Consider the following 27,481-nt stretch of genomic DNA (forward strand, 5'->3'; position numbering starts at 1 on the left):
GCCTTTGTATCCCATTACATTCCTGAAGTCAGCTGTAAATGTTTTTGATTGCTGTAATGTTTGTTCAGTAACATGTGTTGAAGTTGCTGTCATGTGGCTGTTTGTTGCATTACCTCAACAGTTTGTACTTTGTAGGCAGAGTGGACAGTTTTCCTCTTTGTAAAAAGTAAAAATCACTAAAAGTTTAGTTACTGATAACGTGTTCAGAACTTCACTGAGTTTTAGAAGTCTTGCTGCAAATTACAAAATCAGTTTGCTGAAGTACCAAGCTAGTACAGTTTCCTGCATCAGGTAAAACCAGTGTTAAATAAGATTATCTCATAATTTATGTTCTTTGTTTTTTTCCAGCAGAAGAACCTAAAAACCAGAGGCAATCAAATGCCTTTTGTATACATACTTCCTAAGGAAAAATCTGCTACGGTTTCTACTCTTGCCTTGGGAAACTGTGCCAGTTATATACCCGTCAGTTTTAATATACTGGGAACAGACACTGTTTCACTTAACTGGAGAATTGCTTATTTGGCATTTGCTGCAAGGAAACTGAAGTGTAGCCTGCAAAATTTGAATACAATTTTAAAGAGAGTATTTGAAGGATAAGAGTAATAAATCTCATAACATTGCCCTACAGTATGTGCTGTGTTCTGAATATTTTTTCTGTCTGTCTTCATTTCTAGAAATTTTAAATCTTATGTCAGGATGCTGTTTGAGTTAGCTCAGTTGGCACCTTGTTTAATTTTGAACTATGTGTAAAAGTAGTATACTCTGTAGTTTTCTGATGTTGCTTTGAGGTGTGGGTTGTTCCCCCTCCACCCCTTCTGAATAATCTAGCTGTGAGATGTAGTTATGATATATGAGAACTTATATAGAGTGATATTTTTGTCTAGTTTTTGGTTTATGAATGTTCAGTTCTTTATAGGTAGGTTATTTGCTGAGGTTCTAAATGGTTGTAAAATTCGCCCCCCCCAGCACCCACTAAAAACTTCAGTACTCTTCAGAAGAGAAAATCTACTTAAATCATGTAGTTCTCAGAGGCAAAAAGGACAATACTCCTTATGGATAAGGATGTCCAAATAGAAATGCCAGAAACCTGAATTTTTAAGGTTACTTTGACATGTTTCTGCTTATGTTTAAAGTGCTGCTTCCACTGAATTCAGCCTGGCACAGCCATGTTAAAAAGCAGAGCAAAGCTTTCAATTTAACTACCTAGAAAATGATGAAAACAGTGAGTGACCACGTATATGAAAAAAACAGGTGATGCAGCTTGTCTAGATTTTCACAGAAATCTGACCAAATCAATTTAGTACTTTAGAACAGTATTCAGCTGTTGTAACTGTGAAACAGTCTTCCGTCCACTTGCAGTCCCCAGTCTTATTCACTGTACGTACTCCGATTTGCTCTACTGACTTCTGCCGAGATAAATATAGGTGTGACAAGTGGGGCAAAGGTATTGTGAAAACTTTCAGGTAGTGAGCTGTACCTTTGCCAAATAAGGTTATCAATAGATCAGAAGAATACAGATAAACTGAAGTTGAGATGGGAAAAGTAATGAGCCAAGATAGCAGTAATTAAAGCTTGAGTGTCACTGTGGTAACTGATGAAATATGAAGACTTCTGGAAATAGATTTCCCAATGATAATACTTTTTCTTAAAGCCATGACTTAACTTAGCGGTATGTAACACGTTTTAAGTGTTATCTAAAGATGCATCAATGAGCCTGAAGAAGATTGATGAAATGTTAAGATGTTGCAAAACCAGGAGAAAGTTCTGGTTGGTAAATATATTAATTGGAAACTGAACAGTCCTGTGTATGTATTTTGTTCTCTTTTATTGTAAGATGAAGAAAAACATTAAAATGAACCTTTTAATTGTCCACACTGTTAAGTGCTTGTTATTTAGTTAATTACCAGTGCTCGTGAAGGTGTCTTTTTAGCTGATTCTTACTGAAGCATTAGGATAGCTTTAAAGAAGGGAAACTATTTTCCCAGTTGAGAATAGCAGCAGGGTGTCAGTGGGTCGTGTGCCCCTGCAAATGAATGTAAAAAGTTGATTTCACAGGGTTCTGTTTTGTCTCCTCTAACAGAGGAGAGCTCTCTTGTAGCAGCTTTCTGTTGTGGGTGAAATGGTGTATAACGTAAAGCCATCTCCAGTAGATGTGTTCTTATCAGCATTTTGGAAGGTGCATCCTGGTGGTTTCCTTCTTTTGAGGCAGCAAGGAGTTTTGATAAGAAGATATGTGCTTTTTTTTTTCTTCCCCCTGCATGGTAGTTCAGTTCCACAGCCATTACAGATTGATAATATACTCGAGGCAGATGTTTTTGATCTTGAAAAGCATTTAATATGTTTTATATGTATATTTTACTTCAGGAGAGAAACCTTTATGTGGCTTATGTTGCACAGAGGTCTATGGGTTTAAAACCTGTGTTTAAAGGCTTTTAGTTGCACTTCGAGCTTGTCACTGTGAAAGTTATGAAACATGTAATGAGTTTTAAACTAAATATCTGCCAATGCTCTTTTGTTTCGTTATGGAGCAATCATATCTAAACTTAAGTTTAGATTTCTGTATCTAGTTCATGAATTTTCCAAGAGCTGTAAATGGGAAAAAAAAAGGAGGATTATCTGGTCAAAAGATTTAAAATTGTGATCAAACTGACATGGTTGTACTAAAACCTATGGTTCATTCGCTAGGAAATTAGTCTTTCTGGCCGTAGCTTTTAAATATTGGGTTTTCTTTTGTTAACAGTGTTCAGAATCATCTTTCTATGTGGCTATTTTTGTATACCATGGAAAAGTTGCATCTTTTGACAAATTATATGATAAATTAGGAAAAAGTTTTTTGAGAAACTCTCCAGAGCATGTTTTCCAGACTGCCATTCAGTCATGCCATTATTTTCTTAATGTTTGCAGAAGTCTGGCGACAGAATTCTTGTGATTACTTAATATTTTAAGTTCTACTTCTATCTAAAATCGGATTTTAATCCAGCATTGAAAGTTTACTTCTCTTTCTGTGGTGGTCTTTCTCTACTGTTAGCTCATCAGTTTCCAGAGCCTATTTTCCAACTGCGTTCTAACCTGTTTTTCAGAATGCAAAGATAAATTAGTTTAGAAAAATATCAAGACCAAATTTATGGGTGGGAATAATAAAATAGAATTTAATGTCACTTGAAAATATGTGGTAAAGATGTATGCTTTTACAGAAAGCTTGATAATGGCTGTTTCGCTTCTAGCGAGTATAAATGCTCAGAATAGGACGATACATATTTTTTGGACTTAAGCAGTAGGCCAAGGAAAAAAGTTTATAGCAATGTAACAGTGAAAAATATTTGGGTATTGAGTTTAATTGAAATGTGAGCCCATTTAATTCTAAATAACTAACTAGAGCGGAATTCCTGGCTGTCCCTGATCCTGGACAAGGCCACATTTGTCATATTATCTAGGAGTGCATGTACTGTCATAGGTGATGCTGATAGTTCTCGAAAACTGTTTGGTCCGTCAGTTCGGGAAAATCTCTCCTTAAAAAAAAAGTGCGTTCTAGGAGTAATAAAATTTTGTTTTAAAAACAGGCATCTGAATCATAGTTCATTTTCGATACAGCTTAGATTTCTGTGGTTCTGTTTGGAAGAAAGTATAGTTATTCAACTTCGCCTTAGACAAGACTTACTGCATGAAAAAGAAGGGCAGAAAAGGCCATTTTGAGCAACAGTATATTTAAATAGTATTCAGAAGTTCCAGTTCTTCAGTAAGGCCATATTTTTTGAAAGTGCTTTGAGATCTTTTCTAATATGCTTTCAAAACTTAATTTGAAAAGCTGTGCAACTTACAAATTAGAAGCTCAAAAAATAGATTTGTTTTAATGTGGAAACTGAGGACCACGTTTAGTTGCAAAGCTCCACAAATCCACTCTTAGAAGTACCGTTTACTTAAATGGTCTGGTATCAAAGATGTGCATTGTTCTTCCCAGCTGAAAGAAACAAGTGTTTTATGATGCATGAAAAAGAATATCAATAAAGAATTGTTTATGGCTTCCTGTTTTTTATGTTGTCTCACTTTTTTAAAAAGTTATTTTGGCTAAGGGCTGTATTATTGTTTTATAACAATGCTTGTGTATCACTTGCTAGCTGAGGACCTTGGAGCTCTGAGGCCAGCCTCATTTACTGTGAGGCTCTGCTTGGATGTGGAAGAATGGCTTCTAAACTGAGGATGGAAAAAAGGTTTATTTCCTAATATTGTGGTACAGCAAGAAGTGTGAGATAAATGACAACATGTAGTCTTGTTTTGAAGGGGTAGGCCGTGCTATTGTTTTACAGTTATATTTTACATTACTTACAGCAATGTATGATGACAGGGCTATAGAAATGTGGCCGTAGGAAACATTTTTGTTACTGTTTTTGCACACCTCTGCAAAAACCCCAGCAAGAATCTGAGCGTCATCTCTGTTAAGTGCAAACATATAGGTAGATGGAGTCCCTTTGCTTGAAATCTTAATTTTAAAATCTAGCTTCGAAGTGGTAGCAATGAATTTTGGAGTAGGGCAGGTAGAATGTCTAGAGCTCACTAATAACATCCCGTTGCTCTCAACATGTTTCAGTGCAGATCCAAATCTGAGTAAATATATTTTATATAATTAGTTTTGGATTTAGGAAAAAAGGTGTCTAGAGTTGCATACTTTTATATGGGTTTGCATTCTCTTTGAGGTTATGAAGAAGAAAATGTTCTTTCACTTCTGGACAGTGAAATGGAGTCTGAGAACCTTTTAATTAACCTTTTGATTAATTATTTTGGTGAAGACATCATTTGACTCTTAATTTTTTTCTAGCTATTTCCACTTAAGAGTTATGGGGCAGGGAGGGCGGACACTTACATGTTTACAGGTACTATGGAAAAATGAGATACTCTGTTATGTGCTTTATTAATGTAAAATAGTCAACACCTGGTGATGGGCCTCATCTCCATCTTGATATGTATGGGAATATTTATATTCTGGTCAGATCCTTGGTAAGCATGCAAAACGTTAGTTAGAATTAGCAGTGAATGTGCAGTTTGGGCGTGATTTGGTTGTGCAGTCTATGCCCATCCGTTCATGCTTAGGGGCCCAATCTACAAAAATATCTGCACAGGCTCTTTTAAGACTAGAAAAAGACCTATTAAGCTCGATTTAGGCAGAATTATTGTCTGCTATTTAGTAAGCCTTACCTAAGGCTTACCAGTATAAGATGCATCTATACAGATCTGTGTTTTCATGCAGCTGTGGCTTTTGAGAGTTACCATGCAAATTATCTGACGTCAAGACACTCATTTCTTTGTGTGCATTGCAGTAAATGAGCTGTGATGAGATGGTTACTGTCAAATGTAACCTGTAAGCATGATGGTGAAATGGATGTTCCCAGAAAAAAAGAGAGGCAGGGGGAAGTAAAAGGAAAATAAATGGAAGGAGTGTAATTCTGACACAATTTTTCCTAACCTGTTCTGCCAGAAGGCTTCAAGACCTTGTGGAGTTCTGCACAGATATAATTTGTTTCCACTGAACCCTTGAAAGAATCTTTTTAAATAGGTCAAATACAGTTTCCTTCCTTTAAAATTGTATAGCTCTCGCTATTTATGAAACCATAAGCAACCTTGACAACAATGGAACTGATCTGAGTTGCTGAAAATATGCAGTCGTGAGGGTATATTTTTTGCATAGGGTTCTGTTGTCTTTTATTTAGTGTGGTGTTTTCACATGTGTTGGGGAAGGGAATAAATCCAGAAAATTTAAGATAAAGTTTACTTTTATACAATAATTGAGGCTTTTACTTGGACAGCTACAAATACCATTTTTCCTTCTATTATTGCAAGCTGACATTATTTTCTGTTTGAAGCTTATCATGAAGCACATGGGGTTTTTTTTCCTTCTTTTTCTCTGCTTACTCTTATTGGTTTTTTAAATACATGCCTGAAATTCTTATTAAAAAAAAAAAAAAAAGGAAAAAAAAAATTTGCTTCTGTGTGCCAATGCAAGTAATGTAAAGCAGTTTTGGGGGCTGTAATTCAATTCTGTCACTTAAGGAAGTACAACTTTACCTTTGTCAAGGTTACTTCACATTAGTTTCACATTTACTTTCAGAAATAAATGTGCATTGATCTTCGTGTAAGTCTGTTAATTTTCCTTTATTTGGGCAAAAGTTTGTTGATGATCTAGATGAAACGGCTTGTGACTTAAGAATTTTACCTAAGTATGTTTGCAATGCAACTATGATTTAGCAGAATTAAAACTTTGCTTATTACGTTTTTGATGTAACCACATGGTGGGCACAGTCTTATATCTTATATAGTTTTGTTGCTAGTCAGGATGGAAAATAAAGCTGCAACTCTGACATGATCAAGGATTAGAAAAAGGGAAAGTCATTGTTCCCATGAGAAATGTAATGTGCATTTGTCATTGGTGGTAACTTCCCATTTGGATGTTCTGAGCACGCATGAAAAGTGGCTTTTTACTGCACAATTTACTCTGATTTTGCAGTTAGTGTCAAGATCCTTTCTACCCTAAGCTCATGCCAAACTTATGTTTCAGTTCTTAGCTTTGAAAATCATCTCGTGTGTGACTTCAAAATGAAAGGGATGCTGTGTTTCAGAGCTGGGTTGCCTTTGGCAAATGTGTTTCAAAGCCAGGTTTCTGGTGTCCATAGCAACCTGTGGAGAGGGAGGAGAGGCTGGACCCAGATGGGGACCGACGTGCAAATAGGAATTTGGAATTTGCTAAGTGAGAAAAGCACTTGAGTTTGAAGAAAGTAGCAGACCTGAGATGAGAGGCAGCAGTGGACTGATTAAAGAGGGGGAAGCAGAGGTTGTAGAAGGGAAGTGGGTTGATGCATTTATGGCTAATAGAGCGTACTAATTTTAAAAGACCTAAAATAACACCCCAAAACTATAACAAAATGTTGGTGAAAATTACTGTCAGTTTTCCCATTTCCCTTTGTGTGATGGTACGTGGAGCAGATAATAGCGTTTTCTTGCTGTTATTTCTTTTGTTAGCTCATGGACAACACTTGTGCATCTGTCTTATTTTGTATCCTTAAGTGTATATATTGCATAACCTCGCATCATATTTCTCTTCCTCTCTACCCTGTTCTCCCATGAGCTCCTTATTTTATTCACTGCACAGACTTGCTTTTGAATATCTATTGCAGAAGGTGGAAGAGCTGAGTGAGTGAGACAGGGCTGTATGAAGAAAGTGTGTGGTCCCACGTAAGGGTTTTAAAGTTGTGTTCTGGAGCATAGGTCTGTTTCTTTAGGAAAATGCTGAGAACAAGTGAATTTGCCTAGGTGTATGTGTAATGCAGTAGAATATAAAATATTGTTATGCCTCTGTATAAATTTATGGTAGATTATCATAAAATTTTATATACCTCATATCTTGTATACAGTGCGCACCGTGTGTCCATCTGTTTCAGAACGAACAGCGCGTAACTGGAAAGGGTAGAGAGGAGCACAGGATGGCTGGCCAGAGAATGGCTTTTGTGTAAGAGGTGGTTGACTGGAGTAGGATTCTTTAGTTTTGAGTTAAGATACAATATAGGCATCAAAATAGGGACTAACATGAAAGGTGAAGATGACTGTTTACTACCTTGTATAATTAAAAATCTGTGGATACCAAATATAATTAGCAGGATCAGGCTTAAATGAAAGGACGTATCTTCTATTCTGATGCATAACTAAGCTGTGGAACTCCTTGCTTCTAGGTGCTAAAAATTTACACAGATTCAAAAGTAATATTCATGGAAGAAGATTTGATGAACAGCTTTAAATCTAAGATGCCATATATGACTTCAGAAGTTCCTGATTCAAAAATCACTGAACATCTGGAGAAAATGCTTTACAAATATTGCTTTTAAGTGATATATGCTTATTCTATTCCTATGTCCTTCCTTTACCATCCTAGTGATATTGGCTAATAGCCATGGATGAAATGCTGGACCAGATGGAACCTTGGTCTCACATGTGGGGGCTATTTGTATGTACTAGTTACAATGGTGAGTGCTTTTAAAAAGCAGAGGAAGGAATCTGGTAATTCTATATTCAGAGAACTGTTTCAGTAATGTATGGTATATTTAAAAAATGAAGCCATACATGAAGGAGAAAACAAATTTTAAGAGCTGCTTACAGAGACCCTTTTATTCGGTATGTTCAAGGAATGCAACGAAATTTTTGTGGAACTAAATTTAATGTGTGATCATAGCATGAGCTGAGGGTGGTGTTATGTTGGTTTTTTTTCTTTTTTTTTTTTTTTAAGAGAGTGGGGCAGCTGACTTAAGCCTGAATGTTTTATGAATTGAAGTGTAGAGTCCAGTGGATATTCTTGGTGTGGGTTTGGTTTGGTTTTGGTTTTTTTAACAAAAAAGGTATAAATTTATATGCCAGCTGTTGCTTTCCATGTAAAATATGTGCTGTGTGCTATTGGTTGTGTAGAGGCTTGTTCATCTGGCCTTAGCTAGCTAGCTAGTAATACCTTTTTAGCAGCACCTTGGAAGAAATTTTTTTTTTTCTTGAAGAAAATAAAAGGAATGCAATGCTGATGCATGCTTTGAAGTGTTTTGATGTATAAACAATGTCTAGTGCATATCCTTTTGACCAATGGACATCACATAATCTTAGTGTTGATTTGATCTGAAATTCCATGGAATAGTATTTCTAAATACTGTTGGGCATTTTATGATGTTTTACCAAAGCAGTCCTTTGTTGGTATCAGGTAAATATAAAATGACATCCCCTCATTTTGTGATGTTCCTCCACCTCTTTTTTTTCCTCCCAAGCTGCATCAGAATGTCATGGTTGTTTCCTTAGTGTAAATTGAATGTATTGTGAAGTGTAGCCTGTGACTAATTGCCTCTTGCTGTCTCTACTTATTAGCTGTCTGATGGTGATGTGGTTGCACCACTTTCTACACATGGCCTCAAGGATACGGCATTGTGACACCCACATTAAAATATGCAAGGCTTGATTTCAAAAGACATTTTGGGTTGGAAAGTTAGAGAGGTTATAAGCTAATGTTGTGGCTGGTTTTACCCCTTTCATTTTAATGAATATTAGGTGGTAATAGAATAAGGTGTACCTATTTCATGTTTATACATTCTAGTATACAGTTGATATTCTAGAGGCTATTTCTTTTCAATTGTTCTTCCGTTTGGTTGTATCAATGTTATCCTACAGTTCAAGCAGTATGTTTGGAATATGGCTTAGCAATTTTTTTTTTTTTTTTTAAACTAAAAATGCATTTAAAGTTTGTTAAGTAGCAGTGTTCTACAAGTCAGTTTGGTGTGTTAGTACCAGATTAAAATATTACAATGGCACGGTGGCTTTTCAAGTTGCATGTGCCCTTATCTTTATAAACAATTTACCAAGCTGAAACAAGCGCTGGACTGGTAATTGGTTATTGGCAAATGTGCAACTTACAGGTTATTGTGGAGAGAGTAATTGTGTGAATGTCTTGATTGTTCATTGGTGTCTTGGTAGCTGTGAAATAGTTCTGTTGCAAAAATATTTTCTGTGGTCTTTATCCTTTTTAAGTAAAGATATTCCCTCTTTACTTCTCCCTCCTGCTTCCCAATGAAACTCTAAATACTGTCTTACGAAATGAGATGTAATTTAGTTGAGGAACAAAAACTTGATATTCTCATGGCTTTGTTTCATTATTTTGATGATAATTTTACAAGACAAACAGGAAACACAAAGTAGTTTCTCTATAAGGTTTCCTAAAATAATGAATGGAGTTTACCAAAACTTTGTGGGTAAATTTTTGAAACCTCAGATCACTCAAGGCCTAAAGCTTAAGAGTGGTGAACACCACCCCCTTTGACAACTGTAAATTTTTAAGGCATCCAATTGGAAGTGTATGAAATTATTGGTCATTTTACCTACAAACTACAGATTTAGAATCTAGCAAACCAGTTGGAGTTTATTTAATTGGAACAAAATATGTAGTATAATATTTTACTAAGGAAAATACTTGGGTCTTCGCTGAAATTATTTTATGCATGCGCATGTTTTACAGCTATACAGGTGTTCAGTGATGCTTCCTCTTTATTAATTTGTAAACTAATTTTTAAAAATTTTTATTTTTTAGGGGTTTATAAGAAGAAATAGGAACCTTTTCTCAAGCTGAAGACAAAGTGAAAGAAAACTGTATCATGTGTTAGAAAACCGAAGAGTGAAATTTCTTGGATTAGTATATTTCTGGATTGCAAAGCAAAAGAAAGAAGAGGCTGAAAATGGGGAGAAAGAAAATACAGATCACAAGAATAATGGATGAACGGAACAGGCAGGTGAGAAACAAGGAGTCTGCATGAACAAGTTCATCAGTAATCCTAAAAATTAATGGAAACTTTGAATGCATTCATCTTAATTCACTCTTCTAAAGCAGAGCTTTGTCTTCATGTATCTACAGATGGCATTACCAGAATACAAATAAGAAATATGTCTCAATGGTTTTACTACTGTTGTAGGGGAAATTGTTATCTATAAGCAATATCAATTACTACTTTAAATCAAATTTACTGTAAAACTACTATTCTACTTAAATGGTACCCTAATCTGTACTTCTAGTAGACTGGAGGATCGTGTTGAAACAGACACCTTACTTGATCTGCTAGCTACTAGGAACACTTAGTAACGAAGATGGAGAAAGGATGAGAAATTCAGAAAGAATGTAGTACAAGTGTTTGCTGCAGGCTCTTTGACAGAGGAGTTTGACATAGCTGTGGACAATGAGTTACAGTGGTTTGGATATAGTAATGAATTTTATTAACATGATTCTATTTAAAAGCATTGATTATATTCCTTGTAAGAGCTGTTTACTACAACAGTCTTTAAAAATTGTCATTCAAAAGGGAAAAGTACTCAAAAGTGCACTGTTTTAGGGAAAGCTGTTTACTTCATTGCTCTTGCCCTAGTAAAGAGATGTCCTGTGAACTTGAAAAGTACTAAAATTTGACTCTCTGCAGAAGCTGTGTTTCCTCTTAACTTCTAAATTGCCACATGAGACACGAAATAAAATTTTAATTGGATATTGAAATGTATAGTGGGGTAGCTGGAATCTACCATTTTTGAGGAAAAGTATTGTAGGAATGACTTAGGGTCTTTAAGAATAGTCATAGTGGGTCAGACCAAAGATGCCGCTAGGCCAGTATCTTTTTGTCCAACGATGGTCATAAGCAAATAAGTGTAGGATAGAGATGCACATGTTACACTACTCTGTAATCCTCTTCCAGCTCATGACTATTCTTAGCTCAGGGATTTCCTGAGCTGGATGTGGTTTCCGTATATTTAGTAACCATTAATGGATTTTTTGTTTTGTTTTGTTTTTGTTTTCCCTGCCCCCGGCCAATGAACTTGTTCAGTTATCCTTTGAGCCCTTATAAAGTTGCTGCATTTACAACATCTTTTGGCTAGGATTTCCTATACCTGTTGTTTCAAGAAACACCTTTTTATTTATGCTGAGTCATGGTTCTGCTAGTTATTTAGCTCTTGTATGGAAGAGGCAGCAGTCACTCCCTATCTAGTCTATCCATCTTGCTTGTTATGCTGTGGACATCTGCCAGGTTTTTTTATTTTCTCTTAAAATAACTTTTCAGGCTGAAGCATCCTAGCTTACTTAGTTGTTTTATTACAGAATTTATTCCACACCTTTGGCCATTGTTGCTACTTTTCCATAAACCTTCTTGAGTATTTCTACATTATTTTTGGTGGCAAAGGGACCCAGAACTGCACAGTGTTCAAGATGCCTGCAAAACATGGACTTACATAGTGGTGTACTGATGTTTGTTCTCTGTTCCCTTCCTAGTATTTGATTTGCTTTTTTAACTTCTGAGCACCAACTTGATGTTGAGGTAGCATCAGAATTCCATGAGACTGTCTTGCTGCTGACATATCAGCTCAAAGCCCATTGTTTTATTTGTGAAGTCAGGATTGTTTTTCTCCCTGTATCACTTTAAAGCAATGTAAACTCTGAGAAGACTATATATAGCAAGAAAAGTATTATTGGAGTTTGGGAGAAAGCCAAGTATTGTGTTTGAACAGCTTTAATCACACAGTGACTGTATGTTTGATGTAGATAAATGTCTTAAGTACACGTAGTAAAAGTAGATGAATTAATAACTTCAGTTCTTTCAGATCTTGCTCTAGAACTTCAGGCATGTTGGAGAGGTGGAAATTGATCCCCCTCCCCCCTTCTTTTAACTTATTTGGAGTAAGTTGGACAACTGTGGTTTTGTTCTGCTTGAAATACAAATATCGTTATACTATACTCTGACTTTAGTGTGGTGGATTTTTTTTTCAGGGGGAGTTGTTTTTTTTTGGATCTCCATCTTGTTCAGATTGGAAAAATGGAGAGGAGGAGAATTAGTACATTTGTATCAAATTTTAGCCCACTTATACCATTGCTGTGACTGAATCAAAATATGGGGATCAAATTCTAAGTTTTGTTTCTGGCTGGTTTTTGGCTAGCACTCTATTGGGCTTTTTAGTGACTAAGAAGAAGCTTTAAGCTCTAATTTAAAAATGGAATTAGGCTTGCCTTATCCTTCTTCTGTGGAAACTCAGAGATGATAACATACTGCATCTTGTTTTTAAAAGGTTTTAAAGAGGTTAAATAGCTTTTGTTAGTGGAGCCAGCTTTTTATGTGTAGAGGTATTGATGGTGTTCTTTAACTGTACTGGTGTCATGTGATTTTGGTAGCTAGTATATAGAGTTTTAACATACTAAAATGCCCTGATGCACAGATATTCATTAGGTATTAATTTGCTTTTGAGAATTTTTTCATTGACCCAGATTAAGGAGGGCATTTAGGGGTTGTTTTGCTAAACGGAAAGTATAGTTCAGTTGTGTTCTATCAGGTTTTGTATGGCATACGTAGCTGGTTAGTAAGTCACTCATGAACATGCGTATGATATCCTGTTTAGATGTTTAGTATGGTGCTTTGTTTTTTTGTTTGAAAATGAGTAGAATGGGATAGAGCTTCATAGAGTTCATATAACTTATGTGGGAAGAAAAGCTATTGTTTTATCAGAAGCATCTTATTTCTGATGGGATTATATGTGAGCTCAAAACAGAATATATAGACCATTACTCTGGGGATTACAATTGTCATGAGACTGTCATTGTATTATTAATTAAGCAGTCTTATCTGCTTGAATGAGCTGTAGGACATTTATCTTCATTAAGCTGAAGAGAATAAAGTACAGTAAATTAGATATCAAAGGAGCTCAATCTTGCTGCCTTTGCTCTCTCCTTCTCGTCCTTTTTTGCTAAGCAATAATAGAATAGTGCTGAGGAAGCCGTTGGCTGGCAATAAAGATATATATTTTTGTTTTTAGTGTGGTCCTAAATGACACACTAAATGGCAAGAAAAAAAAAGAGATTCTGCTATCTGAGTTCTTAAATAAAAACTGGTTTTAAAATAGTCTATGTGCATTAAAGCAAGGCTTGGACTCCAGTGGTATTGGGCTTTGTGCTGAAGTACTGTCCAAACACAAAGTGAGAAATCAACGCTAGCTGAAAAGTGAAAAATCTCAGAAGTAAAATAGCCATACAAGAGGTGAGAGAGAGAACGTTTCAGTAGAGAGGTTAAGATCCCTTGCCCGAGATCATACGGGTCCTCAGTGAACTAAGCCTTCAGTCTTTTAATGACTTCTCAAAGTAATACAGTGCGCACACATCTTGTTTATGATGCCTTTTTTCTGACAAAAACTAATCAGTAATATCTGTCTATACCTGCTCATACTCAGGTAATAATCTCTTAAGTGTCTTGTAATGGAAGTAACTAAAAGAACAACAACAGCTATTTAAAAAAAAAAAAAAAAAAAACACACACACAAAAAACCAAAACCAAACACCACAGTTTCCCCAAATCCCCAGAGGAATCCAGACAAAGTAATTCTTAATGTCCCATCCAAGACAGGATAAATAAATCCCAAGTGTTCTGCAAGAAGGCATGTTTAAAGTGACTGAACTGCTAGATGACTCACACAAGATCTGTTTTTAAAAAGCAGCTGTATTGTATTATATATGGATAGTAAAATTTTCACCTGCATTTGGGAAAAGTACATCCCAGTAAAACTTATATTTGTACTTGGTCAACCTGTTGAATTGATAACTGAAAATAAAATACCAACAGAAGATGCATTAAGGTAAAGTCTGTCAGTTTTTTTGTCATCTTGTCTCACTAATGTATTGTAATTGTTAAACAATCAGTAGCTAAAAAGATCTGCTTACCCCTAGTTGAACCTTGAATGCATTACAGCACTCTTACATAAAATTGTTTCAGAGAGAGTGCTGTGTCTTAATGGAGCTTCTCACCAAACGTGCTTTAAAAGGGTTGAATAAAAAAGTTAAGGTAAGTACTCACTTTTCATCTGAACACAGATTATTCAAGCCTCACAAAAGGCTCTGTGATTAGTGATCTTTAAACCCTAAGAAGTTTCTAAGTTAGAAACACTGCACAGGAACAAAGGTGGAACTGTGTTTATCATAATGCCCGACATTCCATATTTTCATCTTTCTGTCTTCTGTTTATTACCTCCATTCCTACTGTGGCTAAGTGTTAACAATCCAGGGTTTCAAAAATCATAGGCAGAGTGCATTTTTGGGTGGATGGGGGCACATGTTAAAACAGATTTTTTTTTTTTTTTTTTTTAATGGATGTTGATAGTGTTTTGTAGCTGGAGAGGAATCTCAGGTCCACAGTACCTTTGCAAACATTTGTGGTGGAAAAGCGAAGTATGCGTATACTGTTTTAATAATACAGTTATTGTCAGCATGCTATCTACATAATGTTGTTAAGTCTGTCTGTCTGCATCCCTCTGAGACTATTTATGTGTTGGGAAGGATAGTATATATTTTGTATTATGGATAGTGTTAAAAATGTAACATGCGTGAGATACTCATCTCTGGAAAAAATGCCTTGAGGTGTGTATACACAGAATTTTCCCATCCATCTTCTAAAAACTTGATGTACACTTAGGTAATTAACATCTTAAACTATAGAAACCCATAAAACAGGTTTGATTGTTTCTTGTGTTTTACTTCATTCCCTATCTTGCAAAAGTATTCTCACTATTGTCTGTTAAACATGTATGGCGTGTAGGTCACTCACCTGTCACAGAGGCACATGCTTTGAATTGTAATGCGGGGGTGTGAATAGGGCTATAGCCAGAGGTGTTCCCTTCAACACTGAAGCTCGAATTGAAAGGCTAGATCCAAAACCGGCATGTTTATTTGGAAGGCCTCAGAACATTAACTTCATAGTAGTAGATTAAGTGCCTTTTTGAGACACTTAAGAGGATGTTTAGTAAAAATACTGTCCTTGAAGCAAAGCTGGCCTTAGCATCAGGCCTGTTTGATTCAACTTGATGTCGAATACATTGGTATTCTTATATCCTTAACTAACTGAAATCTTTTGAAAGGAATAATTTTTTAAAACTCTTTTCATAACTGATGGTGATTTTTATAACAAAGTGTGTTTCCCCCTTCCCCAATGGGCAAATGCTCCTTTGTGATGGTCTGTAATGGATTTATTTCCCCACAGCAGTTCTAACTGGACAGAATGATTGTTTCATGATGTTCCCAAGTAGTAGAAAACAGCTTAAAAGTATAAGTGAATCTGATGAGGTAGTTTAATAGCAACAAAATAAGCATATTTCTTAGCTTTGCATAATCAGAAATCATAGAATCACAGTAGCAGTGTTGCTTCCATTGATATTGCTGTTTTCTTCATTTTACTAGAATTAAGGTTGTAACTAACTTGTAAACTAGTTACGGAATAACTGATCATCACAGGAGCAAATACTGTGATACCCGGAAAGTCAATGTTGGTCGAACAGAAGGAGATATGGTTAGAGGATCCTACAAACTTTAACTTTCTTTGGTAGTTATATACCCTCTGCTTGGTAGTTATATAGCAGTGGAAGAGTTGGGGGGGTATAACTGTTTAGCTCAGTCTACTATAGAGCATTGGCCCTAAAAGTGACACCCAAATATGATAGGCAGTTCTTCTTTTAAGCTCGTACGCATATTCAGTTGTGTCGCTTGTTAGTAGGAATAAATAGAGTAGGCTCCATTGGTATATTCCTTGAATGCTTGATTATAGTCCTTTAAACCCTTGTCATGTGTTAAACAATAATGATTATTTTTTTTCTTCTCTAGGTCACCTTTACAAAGAGGAAGTTTGGATTAATGAAGAAGGCATATGAGTTGAGTGTACTCTGTGACTGTGAAATAGCACTCATCATTTTTAACAGCTCTAACAAACTCTTTCAGTATGCCAGCACTGATATGGACAAAGTTCTACTTAAATACACAGAATACAACGAGCCCCATGAAAGCAGAACCAACTCAGATATCGTTGAGGTAACAATTTGAAAAGACACATCAGTTTTCTTATCTCCTTAATACTTCAAATATAGAGCAATGTAGAGTATTTAAAGATATTTTAACCAAATGTATTTAATAACTTGAAAACCTTGTCATAAAATGTTAACTACTGCTTTTAGTCTGGTTTCTCTAAGGCAATAAGTTGTCTTTACAGCCATGTTGTTTTCCCATCTGCCCTCCACCCCCTGCCAGTTTCTGGGAAACATGTTTGATTTCAACCACATTTGGCAATGGAAATAGAGGTGTGAAAGATGGTTGTTTTTCTGGGGGAGGGAGTGGGGGGAAGCATTCAAGGTTTTCACAGAAAAAATCAGTTGGATGGAGAACAAGGTCCAAAGAGTGCCCTCCGCCTGAAAGACAATTACCGTTGGCCCCTTTTCTGAGGTAGTAGCCACTTTACCAGTCAAATGTTGCACACGGATCAAATCAGCCACAGCCTGTGCTGTCAAAAAGACCCCCCAAAAAATGAATCTGTGGAGCAAATGAACTCAATTAAATTTGTTGTCCCATCACTCTGTATGTCAGTTAAAACAGCAGTAGAACAACCTCATTTTCTGTAGTGATAGCATAGAATGAATATATTTACTCAAAGGTATTGGGTTTGTCTGCTTTTATTATGCTTGTGCTTTAAATAGAAACTCTTTCCAGTACATAATTTCTAAATTAGGTGCAGTAGAAATCAAGGATTTTCTTGGCAATTGGAGCCTTTATGTACTGTAACTGCATTTCAGATAAGAGTCATGTCTCCAGTAGTCCTGTAAATAGACCAAAACAGGTGGCTGACTTAAGTGTTTCATTTAAATTCTGAAGTTGTCTTCTGAACAAATGCTTTGCTTTTTAGGACTGATTTAGGAATAGTGATTAGCCTTGTATAGCTGAAGTGTCTATTGCCAAGGGCATCACAGAATACAGGGAGGATACTAGCTGATCTTGTAAATAAGTTTTCAAGAAAAATCAGATTGACAAAACTGAGAAATAGACAAATACCTTGTGTTTCTTTCCAAGAAGATTCTCTGCTAATTTGTCAACTGCCTTTTATGATCAGAAAGAAAACCTCCCCAAATTCTGTTTTCAGTGTTGAGTACTAATGAGATGGATAATACAAGCTTTGAAGAGTTGGAGGAGTATTACTTAGTCACTGGATTAGTATAAATAAGAGAGAGCCTCTGCAGTGGAAGGGAAAATCTAATTCTTTCAAGATAAGCTTTTGACTGTGACAGATGTGAATTTGAGATAGGGATGCAAGCAAGTCAGTTAGCCAGGCTGATCTTTGCTCTGCATCTGAGGCCTCTTTGTGTTATGACTTGTGGCAGTAGTGCTTCTTCACATCATGAGGACTAAGAACAAACCTCTTCGAAAACAATTTCTACACAAGGCTGCCTGTAGGTTTTTTGTGGGTTTTTTGTTGGTGTTTTTTTTTTTTTTTTTTTTACCAATGTCAAGTGTTTGACCCCTGGCAACTACATGAAAAAAGTGCAGTCAATACCCAAGTGCATATATGGTTTCTGTTCTGGGGGAACATGCAAGGACTCATTTGCAGATTCTTTCTAACGTTCCTCTGTAGGTTTACTGTATTATATTAGTGTGGCATATACTCTCATTTTTCAGACATAGTATAATTTAGGAGTGCATCTCCCAGTCTTTTCAGATTAGCCCTATGCAGTCTTTAGTCTACTTGAAATGTTTTTGTTTTTTTTTTTCTTTCTTAATAAAAAGTTGTTTAGCCAGAGAGGGGAGTGTATACCTTTTTGCAGGGAAAATAGGAAAATACATTCATAAGTTTATAGCTGTGTTCTGGATGGGAAAGTTAAGTTGGTAGGATGAAATATTTACAAGCTCGATACATGTAAGGCAGAGTGATGTTTTCTCTTTGGATTCTAGGAAAAAGCCTACGTGTACAGTATTTCAGAGAGCTACTCTGCAGTTTCATTTTTTGCAGCTGATTGCATTTCAGATTTGCTCTGCCTGTATGGTAACTTTGTAGCCTATTAGCTATTGTACTTTAGGCAATTAAGAGATATCATTCATGGTTGCATTTGGATGGTTTGCTTCCCACTGTAAGTAAATAGTGTCTTTAATTTAGAAAAACATTCCTTTTCAGTGGAAAATGATCTACTTTTTTGCTTTACAACAGAGCTGAATTGGTTCAATGGAGAATATGATGTGCTTTGGAGCAGATGCAATGGCAGGTACAGCATAGGTAGGGAGGAACATGGGAGAAGAGATGAGATGGGGGAAGCGTAAGACTCCTGTGTTTAGCAGTAGCAAGTTGCCAAAAGCTCACTGCTTCATGTAATTTCACCACTGACAGATGCTTGTGGCATGATAGAGGTGAAGTTACAGCACCAGCATTTTGGAAACGTTCTGAAAGAACAACTTAAAATGGCTTCTCTTTATTGTGCCTATGTAGAAATACTATTTTAACAAATACAAATTACAAAAAAAGCCCTGAAAATCTGTCAAATATATACTAAACCAATTTAGAATAAGTAATTCCATTTTATGGAGTTATAGCTGATATATGTTTCTTAGTTAACATTTTAGTAATTCACTTGCCTCCTTGGATGTGACAGATGGTATTTACTGTGATGTAGGCTCACCGTGAAACTAGTCTTTGACCCACTGTGTTCCTGATATGCATGACAGGAGGGGTTTTTTTGCTGTGCTAGAAGGAAAGCTAATTCTATACAGCTCAGAAGCTGTATAAGGGAAGAAAGACATCTACTGTTACTTATTTTCAGTACTGCGTAGATGGCAATGTTGTAAATGATTAAGTGAAATTGATGAGACATCTTCCACTTATAGTTGCCTCCTGTTCAATTTTGGCATAGGAATTGCTTTTATATGCCCAGAGCTTGGTATCTTCTGTTGCTGCTGGAACGTTTGTGTGAAAACATAGTAGGAGGGAGAGCACTGGCATCTTAAATGAATGCTGGAATTTTTTTTGATACGTGCCCTTATGTCTTTGACTGTACACGTTATTGTAGATGTGAATGCTCTGTTGCTGTCCTGTACCTATTCTTTTCTATTTTTTTTGTCCCTTTTATGTGTTTGTGTTGGTCCCATTTTTCTTTCTAATTTCTGTTAATACTTCCTTGTCGTGTCTCCCCCCCCCCCTTTTTTCCCCCCTTCAATTTCTAAACAGTCTGCTTATCAATAAATTGTTGGCTTCTTTACTTATTTCTTACCATGGGTTTTTGTCGTCAGAATTTTTTTTCTTTCGTAGCTTCTTGGTAACTAGTAACTGATATGGGTGTAAAGAATATGTTTTTTAGCCATCTTGGCAGAATCGCAGACTTTGAATAGCTGGAATTGGAAGTTACCGAATTTCGTTTTAATGGAAGCTTAGTTTTCTAACTATCAGTAGCATGCTTGGGGATGGTCCATTCCCTGCCATTTGGTACTTTTAAAATTGAAGGAGAAGATCTTGTAACAGATGGCCTGTAACCAGTTTTAAAGGCGGATTTGTGTGGCATTTTTGAGCTGGGACTTGGCCTCTGTGATCTTCAAGTTTTTTGCTGTTTGAATCTGTTTTACAGCATTGGAAAAAAAAGAGGTGAAGAGGGAAAATGGGATTGTTTGAAACACTCAAAATCTTCAGAACATACACAGGTCTCTGAAAAAAACTTCCTTGCTTATCAGGATCAGGTACGATTTGTCTAATGGGTTTTTTAGATAAATTTCTGCATCCTTCTGAAATATGAAAGCTGAACACAGCTGATGTTGGTGAAGACAGAGAAACTTTGCTTGTGATTGCTGATCTCCTGACCTTTTAGTAAAAGGCATTTGCTGAAGAGAGGAGAGTGTAATGTTTCCTTTAAGCCTAATGAAAGGAAAAATGTATCTTCTGTTGAAATTCCAAAATAACATTTTCATACAATTTCAGAAATATAAATTGTAATTCAAAAAATTTTTTTGATGTTTCTTGCTCTTGGAGAATGTGGTCCTTTTCACATCAGATGAGAGAGGTTTTGTTCTGTTGTGCAATAAGGTTTCATTCGTCTTATTTTTTTGTAGTTATTTGAGTGAAAGCTAGTGCTCTTGCACTGGTTAGATGGACCATATAGGGATATTGGAAAAAAGTGAAATTTTCATTCAGTGTACGCTTTGAATTCTTGAAATATTAGGATTATGTATTTAGTTTTACAAAGCCGTAATGGCACAGTTGGAAGATTGTTACACTGAAGTACTATCTATGATTTGAAGGACTTGCCGTAGGTGTTACAGCATTTGATGCTTTAATGTTCATGGACTTTTTTTCTGTAACACATTATTCTTGGCAAGTAATTATTTTTCCTGAAGAAAGAAGTAGAGTACTTCTGCAGAGTAAAATGGGAAGAATTTCAGGCTTTATCAGGATTCTCTATCCATATGGTCAACAAAATATTTTAATGTATGAAAGACAATTTGAGACCTTGAGCATTCATCCCTTTTTGATCCAAAGGAAAAGAGAGAAATGAACAGGCACTCATACTCAATCTTCTTTAGTGTAGGGGGTGTTAAGATTATTACAGATTATCTACAAGGTAGCGCTTCCATGTTGGGTCCTTCTGTCCCTCAGGAGGGCCTCAGAAAGCAGCAGTCGTTCAGTTGTTCCCTCTCTTCCAGCCTTGCTTTTGTCTGGGAGTCAAGGGCTGAAGGCAGGCTCTTCTTGCCTGTTTAGCTTAACTTTTTATCTGTTTTCCACGTTTTCATGTTCCTTGAATGATACAGCAAAACAGGGTTTATTTCACCTACACTTGGCCGTGGGTGGGTTGTGCACGTTCCATCGTTTCACCTCATCAAACTGAGGTGATTTGATTTTTAGGAGCCCATCTAGAATGTGACCTACTTTGCCGGTTGGCATCTGTGCCCATGAGAATTTCAGATAGGTGTCAGTTAATGACCCTTTTCTGTGCTGTGTAGTTTAATGCTGTTTTCAGTATACTATAATGTGCTGTATAAGGCTTAGGTTATGCCCCAAATATTGACAGCTGTCCTTGAAATATGCAATAATCTGTAATAAAAATCATAACTAAAACGTATAAAAAAACCCCTATCCTAAATGATATAATGCAATTACTGTAAACATACTCTTGTGAAAAGATGGCTGTATTGGAATATTGTAATTGTTTCTTGGTTTAAGTTACAGCAGGCAATTTGGATGTTTGTATTAAATCTCTCAACACAGGAAATGCTGACTCGAATAGGAAGTAACGTTTGTGATGGCTTGGTGCGATAGTGGTCATGTCATAGTTTTGACAGAGAGCAGGTAAATGTACCTGCTGCTACTTACAGTAGTGTAAGCAAGCCAGTTCAATTTAGAGAAGCTGTGTTCAGTGCATCATTAAAATACCAAATGGGCACTCTATTTCTCTGCCTTTTCACAAAATTTCAATGAAAAGCTGTTATAGGAGCAATACGTGTTCTTTAGTCATAGACATATATAGTATGAGAGATGCGATTGTCAGATCATGGCTTTGAGTAAGCATGTAGAGCTCATCTGCACATGTAGAGCCTGCAGCATAAAGAAGCAGATGCATCTCCACAGCCAGATGGAGCATATGCCAAGAGACAAGTGTAACAGTGTGGGGAGCATAAACAGAAAAGTTGGTGTTGAAACACTATGTTTATAAACCAAAAGCTTTTTGGTTTTGTTTTTTATCCCGTTTTCCCCGCCTCCCCAGCATTGCTTCTTTTCCAGGCTATGGATTACCAACATGTATTTTGAACTGTTACTGGTGTGTCATACAGTATAGTAGTTTGTTAACCGTGGGATGTTATGGTATTTTGGTAGCACTTGGATTGGTTCATAGCTTCTTTTTTTAAATTTGGGTGAACTTCATATGAAATTGAAGATCTGGGAGTTGTATCTCAACATATATGGATGTACACATACAAAATTAGATGAGAAAGACATTCAATTAATTGATCGTGTTTCCTTCCTTGGTGGATACCTGGTGTATCCAATCTAGATATGCATTTGGCAAGGAATTCAGGCTATTTTTGGTTTTTTGTATGTATTTTGCTATTCAAAGCTAAAAAGTAAGATGGTGGAAATTGGATCACATCCTTCAAAAATATATTTCTTTGAAATGTCTCATAAGAGAAGGTACATGGTAAAGTTTTTAAACATATTTTTAAAATGGAAGAGAATGCTCTACAACCAGCTTCAGTTGAAAATGAAAACTGATGCTTAATATTAGGTGACTGATGTAAATTTGGAGATTTTAAATATCAACACAGCTTAATAGAACTGAGATAGTGCTGGGAGGCGATACCATGAATGTTGATGGTTAGACACACACTAGAGATTGTAGGAAGGTTGACGATGCTGATTAGTTAACGTTTTGCATTCCTTCATAGTTGATACATGGAGAATTGCCAGAAGTGGGCTAGACTTGGGGGAGGGGGGGGGGGGGGAAAAGAAGCAAAAAGCTTTGGGCTGATAGAAGAATACGTATAAGTACTATGAATAGTATTGTCGTGGTTTTGTTGTTCGGACCGCTTGCTTTGGTCTCCAAATAGCATGGACTACGCTGTGGAAATAAGTGGTGTACATTTTTAAAAGGGAAAAAGCTTAAAAATGGTTTTAGTGAAGTAAGGAAATGACTTTGTAATCTGCTCATGATGCTGAGAAAATGTAGGCATTATTGGACTTGATTTGCTAAATGATTATGTAAATGTAATTATACTGCATATAACATTTCAAATAATTTGAGACAGCACACAAATGCCTTTGAGACATTTTAAGGAGGTGATTGAGGAGGATTTATGTATGGTTAAGGACTAAAATCTCACTTTTAGCTTACTTTAAAAAGAGAAAATGCATAAAAACTGAAGTGGTCTGGAATATGATTCATCAAAAACTTAGATACATAAAAATATGTGTATATGTATATATGGTAGCTTGAATCTATTTTTTTTTCTGGAAGTGTTTACTATAAACCTGGCTTGTAAACAGGTTATGCTTTGGGGTTTTATTTCCCACTCAGGGTTCAGGAAGAAGCAGCTTCCTTGAAAAGTTTAAAATCTGGTCAAGGTAGCAAATGTTTATTTTGAATGCAGTGACAGGAGACACCTGTGTATGTTGTGCTAAGCAGAACAGTTACCACATATAATGGTGTCTGTCTCTTCTTTCTTTTTTAATTTGGGAGATTAAGTTCAACAGTTAATCCCCAAAGTCATTTTATTTTAACTGTTTACTGTTATCAGTTTGGCCATTCTTGCATTTGATGATATTGTTCTACTTCTTTTAATTCTTTGGCTATACTGAAATTGCTTTAGGCATACTGGTGACTAATGTTGACATGCCTTTTTTTTCTTTTATTTTCTTTTTTGTTTTTTGGGTTTTTGTTTTTTTGGGTTTTTTTTTTGGTTTTTTTTTTTTTAAATTACAGATTGTTGGTGACTTTAAGAAAGCTGACAGCACTGTTTTTTGTTCATAGTTAATGTTATTTTGTGTTCCTTCATTTCTGATGTATAAAGAATTGCCAGAAGTAGGATAGACTTAATTTTTTTTAACAGCTTTGACTTGCTTGCAAATAATCTAAAGCTACACTTCCTTCACGTATAAAACAGTGTTTAAATTTAGTGTTTTAGGGTCAAGAATACTAGATTTCTTCTACCTTTTAAAAGAGTGCTGGTGTTTTAAACTTACCATGCTGTACTGGTATTCTGAATTTTGATGAATTCCAGCTTTAGTCACTAATTAAAGCGCATGGGGGGTGTGTGTGTGTGTGTATATATGTGACTTCTCTAGAATGCATCTTTATATATAGTTTCTGAAGTCTCTTGCTAATAATGGTTGTCCTTAGCTGTTGTATTACCACTAGCAGTTTTATGTGGTTCCAGTTCAGATTGCTCTCTGTCCTATGACAGTTACACTAGTGAGATTATCTTGAAGCTGTGAAATGAAATTCACTGTGATGTACTCCATATTTTTTTTCATAAACTAACAGAAAAAGCTATTCACTTAATTGTGACTAGAATGACAGCTGACTTGGCTGTACCTCAGTAGAATCTCAAATCGAATCAGATGGCTCTTCAGGAAGCTGTGCTGCTGTGAGGACCAGAATCTTAAATCTATGTCAAATACTAGTAGAGGACCTTTGTACAGTACTTGTCTACCGAAAACTCTGCAGAAGCAACCCTGCTGATAGGTAATGCAGATGTGTTTTAAGAACCAAGATAAGTTTGTGTTTCATCTAGGAGACACACCAAGAGTTTGAGTTGGTCGTAATAGCATCTTTTCTCTTTGATAATTTCTTTTCCCCATTTATGTTTGTCTCTCTTTAAAGGAGAATGGATGATATCACCGTTCCAAATATCATTAGTAAAAAGAAAATACCTAAATCTTTCCTTTCCTCATTACAAGCTATCAGTGTTTTGACCTTGTTGTCCTAATGAAATGGTTAATTGTCCTGTGAGCTAGATGCTTGGCCAGTGTTTTAAATTCTGTTCATGGACCAGAGATTGTTTCTTCCCTTATTCCCTTTTTACCACCTTCTTACAGTTATCTGATGAGAAAATGTAACAAACATATTAAACTTTCTGCCACCTTCTCCTTCCTGCCTCCATCAAATGCTGTTAACTTTTTTCCTGAATTTGACATGAAACCCAACATAACAACAAATAGATGTAGCTTAATAGGTGTAGTAAATGAATTGTTATCATCACAGTCTGGAAGATGTAAGTTCTAAGCAGAGCTGGAGTAGCACTAGTTGAGGCACTTAGGTAGCAATTTTTGTGAGCACAGATAACCATTTTCTTTAAAGCAATTTAAAGCATGGCTTGATTCAGTTCCCATCACTACCTGCATATGTAGCTACAAGCTACTGATAATCAGTCAAGTTCCCAGAGATGTGCTCTAGTTCTTAGATGTGACAGACATGACCATGGGCGTGACCCTTCACCGTCCTGTCCTGCCAGTCAGTGGTAGAAGCCTGTCATTGTAATCCTAAAGTGTAGATTATATCTAAACAGAAAGTAGTACTATTTAAAGGTTCTTTCCTCAGTTCCTAGTAGTAACATGAGTTGTTAGTGCTTCAGTTTGGATGATGTAAGAATTTTGTAAGTGTCTCATTGAACTCCAGACATATTAACCGTTAAAGATAGAACTAACAAAGCTAATGAATATAATGACTATTTTGGATTCTAATTACATAACGTTAGCTACTTTTAGTTTGTGCGAGTTTTGTGCTTTCCTTTGCAGTGTGCAATATCTACATGTAATTGGAATAATTCAAAATATTGAACAGCCCAAAGCAGTAAGAGCAAAACTTGTTTTCACTGTGCCCGTGTAACTTACCAGGATGAGGTTTGAATAAAGAAAACTTTTGCTTTTGCTCATTTTATTGTAGAAAACCTGGGCTGTTGTGCTTTTGAATGAGGCCTTAAGATGTAAAACTTGCCATTAGGTAGAATCTGTGTCTTTTTTAGGTTATGGCTATTCTAAGTATTGCTCGTGTGTTTCCTATGAAAACTACCCTTGACTTTATGGCAAAATTAGCGGATAGTAGTATCATATTTACTCCACCCTTCCTCAAAAATCTTTATTACAATATAACTTTGAACTGCAGAAGCTAAAACGTGTCAGATGTTCTAGACATTTTTAAAATAAAGATGCACTTTCAACTGGAGTAATTAAGAGCGTTTTGAGAGATTCTTTAAGGATCCATCTTGCATCTGGGTTTCTTTGGCCCGTGAAGGTTTGTTGGAGTGATGCCTACATCCTGTATCTCTTACTTGCCATCCTCCTTTAGAAGCAAAGGGCGATTAAGGTTCTGTGTTTATATATTTATTTGTAGTACGGACTTGGATAACACATTCCAAAGAATCAAAGCTCAATGAAACCAGCTATTTTTTAAAATATTGCATATTGCTTTTATTCTTGGTGAATAACACATACCTCTCATTTTCTTTGGAGACTGTTTTTAGTGTTTATTTAAATAGGTGCTGCCGGTCAGCTACATAAAAACAGTGATTCTCCTCTGTTATGAAGTCCTGTACTTATTTCCCAGCTGTGCAAGTGATGTTTTCCAACTGATAACTGCAGTGTGTTTGGAGAATGTTTTTATTTTTCTAAATTTATGGGGCAGACACACAAAGTCCAGTTCTCACACCCACTGCTCGGGAAACGCGTATCAAAGATCGGGTTCTGGATTTAGCTGTTCTGGAGACACTGTGTTAAGTAGGTTTGAAAATTGACTCCAAGAAAATCTGCAACAGCTCGCTGCTTGTTAATGCTGGAGTTCATGCAGGCAGTCACACAAAGACATAATTATTTACTTGTGTTAACAAGTTCTTCAGGCTGTGCTGGTCTCGTATTCTGCAGCCCTTGTGTTGCTGCAGAATTTAGTGCTTTTGAAATTCTGTATTGACAGTTAGAAGAGTATATTTTTACTTTGCAATTTCAAAGCAAGGACCATGGCATCTGTTAATCAAGAGTGAGTGACTTTACACAAGCTGTGCGTGGAAAGAATAGACCCCAGAACAATGCATCTCCTGGAACTAGGCTAAGATAAATAACTGTTCTTTCTGATGATACTCTTGGTTTCAGTGGAGAGTTAATGTAACCCCAGCTTTTGACTTTCAAGCTCATGGGTTTGGTAGTGTCTTCAGCTGTCAACCCTGCCAGTCTGCCAGGGATTAATCACCTTGTAGAATCAAAGAATCATAGAATCGTTAAGGTTGGACAAGACCCTTAAGATCATCGAGTCCAATCGTTAAGAAGGGACAGCAGAAGTGCTAGCTTCTTGATCGTTGCTGTTCATCAACCACTGTTTCAGCATAAACTGTCAAAAAGGAGGGAGAGCGTTATCTATAGGATGCTTCACTCCTAGTTGCCTTTTGGACCTCCGCATGTTTACGTGCTGCATTTCTGTTGAGAAGTTTCTAATACTTTGCTTTTGAATAAACTTAATGTTTGGGCCTTAAACTGATGGTGCTTCTGCAGAAGAGGGCTGGGGGAGTCTCTAGCCTCCAAGAAAAAATGGCCTAGATCTTCATACTGTCATAAAACCTCCCAGTCATCTAACTGACACGTGGGTGTGATACTTCTGATCATATGGTGGAGATCGTGGTCTGTTCACTGCCAGGCTT

The 27,481-nt window shown here is 36.3% G+C and overlaps 1 protein-coding gene across 8 annotated transcripts in view; it reads left to right on the forward strand.

Annotated features, from left to right (window-relative positions):
* The window catches only part of MEF2A (myocyte enhancer factor 2A), a 99,075-nt gene that overhangs the window by 34,745 nt on the left and 36,849 nt on the right, over positions 1-27,481 (forward strand). For 7 of the 8 annotated variants that reach the window (XM_082321151.1, XM_082321157.1, XM_082321150.1 and 4 more), the window contains exons 2-3: positions 10,097-10,295; positions 16,172-16,375. In XM_082321151.1, the coding sequence (XP_082177277.1) occupies positions 10,242-10,295; positions 16,172-16,375 (258 nt within the window). In that variant the 5' untranslated portion in view covers positions 10,097-10,241. Of the gene's footprint in view, positions 1-7,990; positions 8,007-10,096; positions 10,296-16,171; positions 16,376-27,481 lie in introns of those variants that run through there. The other variant, XM_082321154.1, reaches the window with a different exon arrangement.

This window comes from Platalea leucorodia (assembly GCF_965183815.1).
Source record: "Platalea leucorodia genome assembly, chromosome: 9".
Classification (NCBI taxonomy): domain Eukaryota; kingdom Metazoa; phylum Chordata; class Aves; order Pelecaniformes; family Threskiornithidae; genus Platalea; species Platalea leucorodia.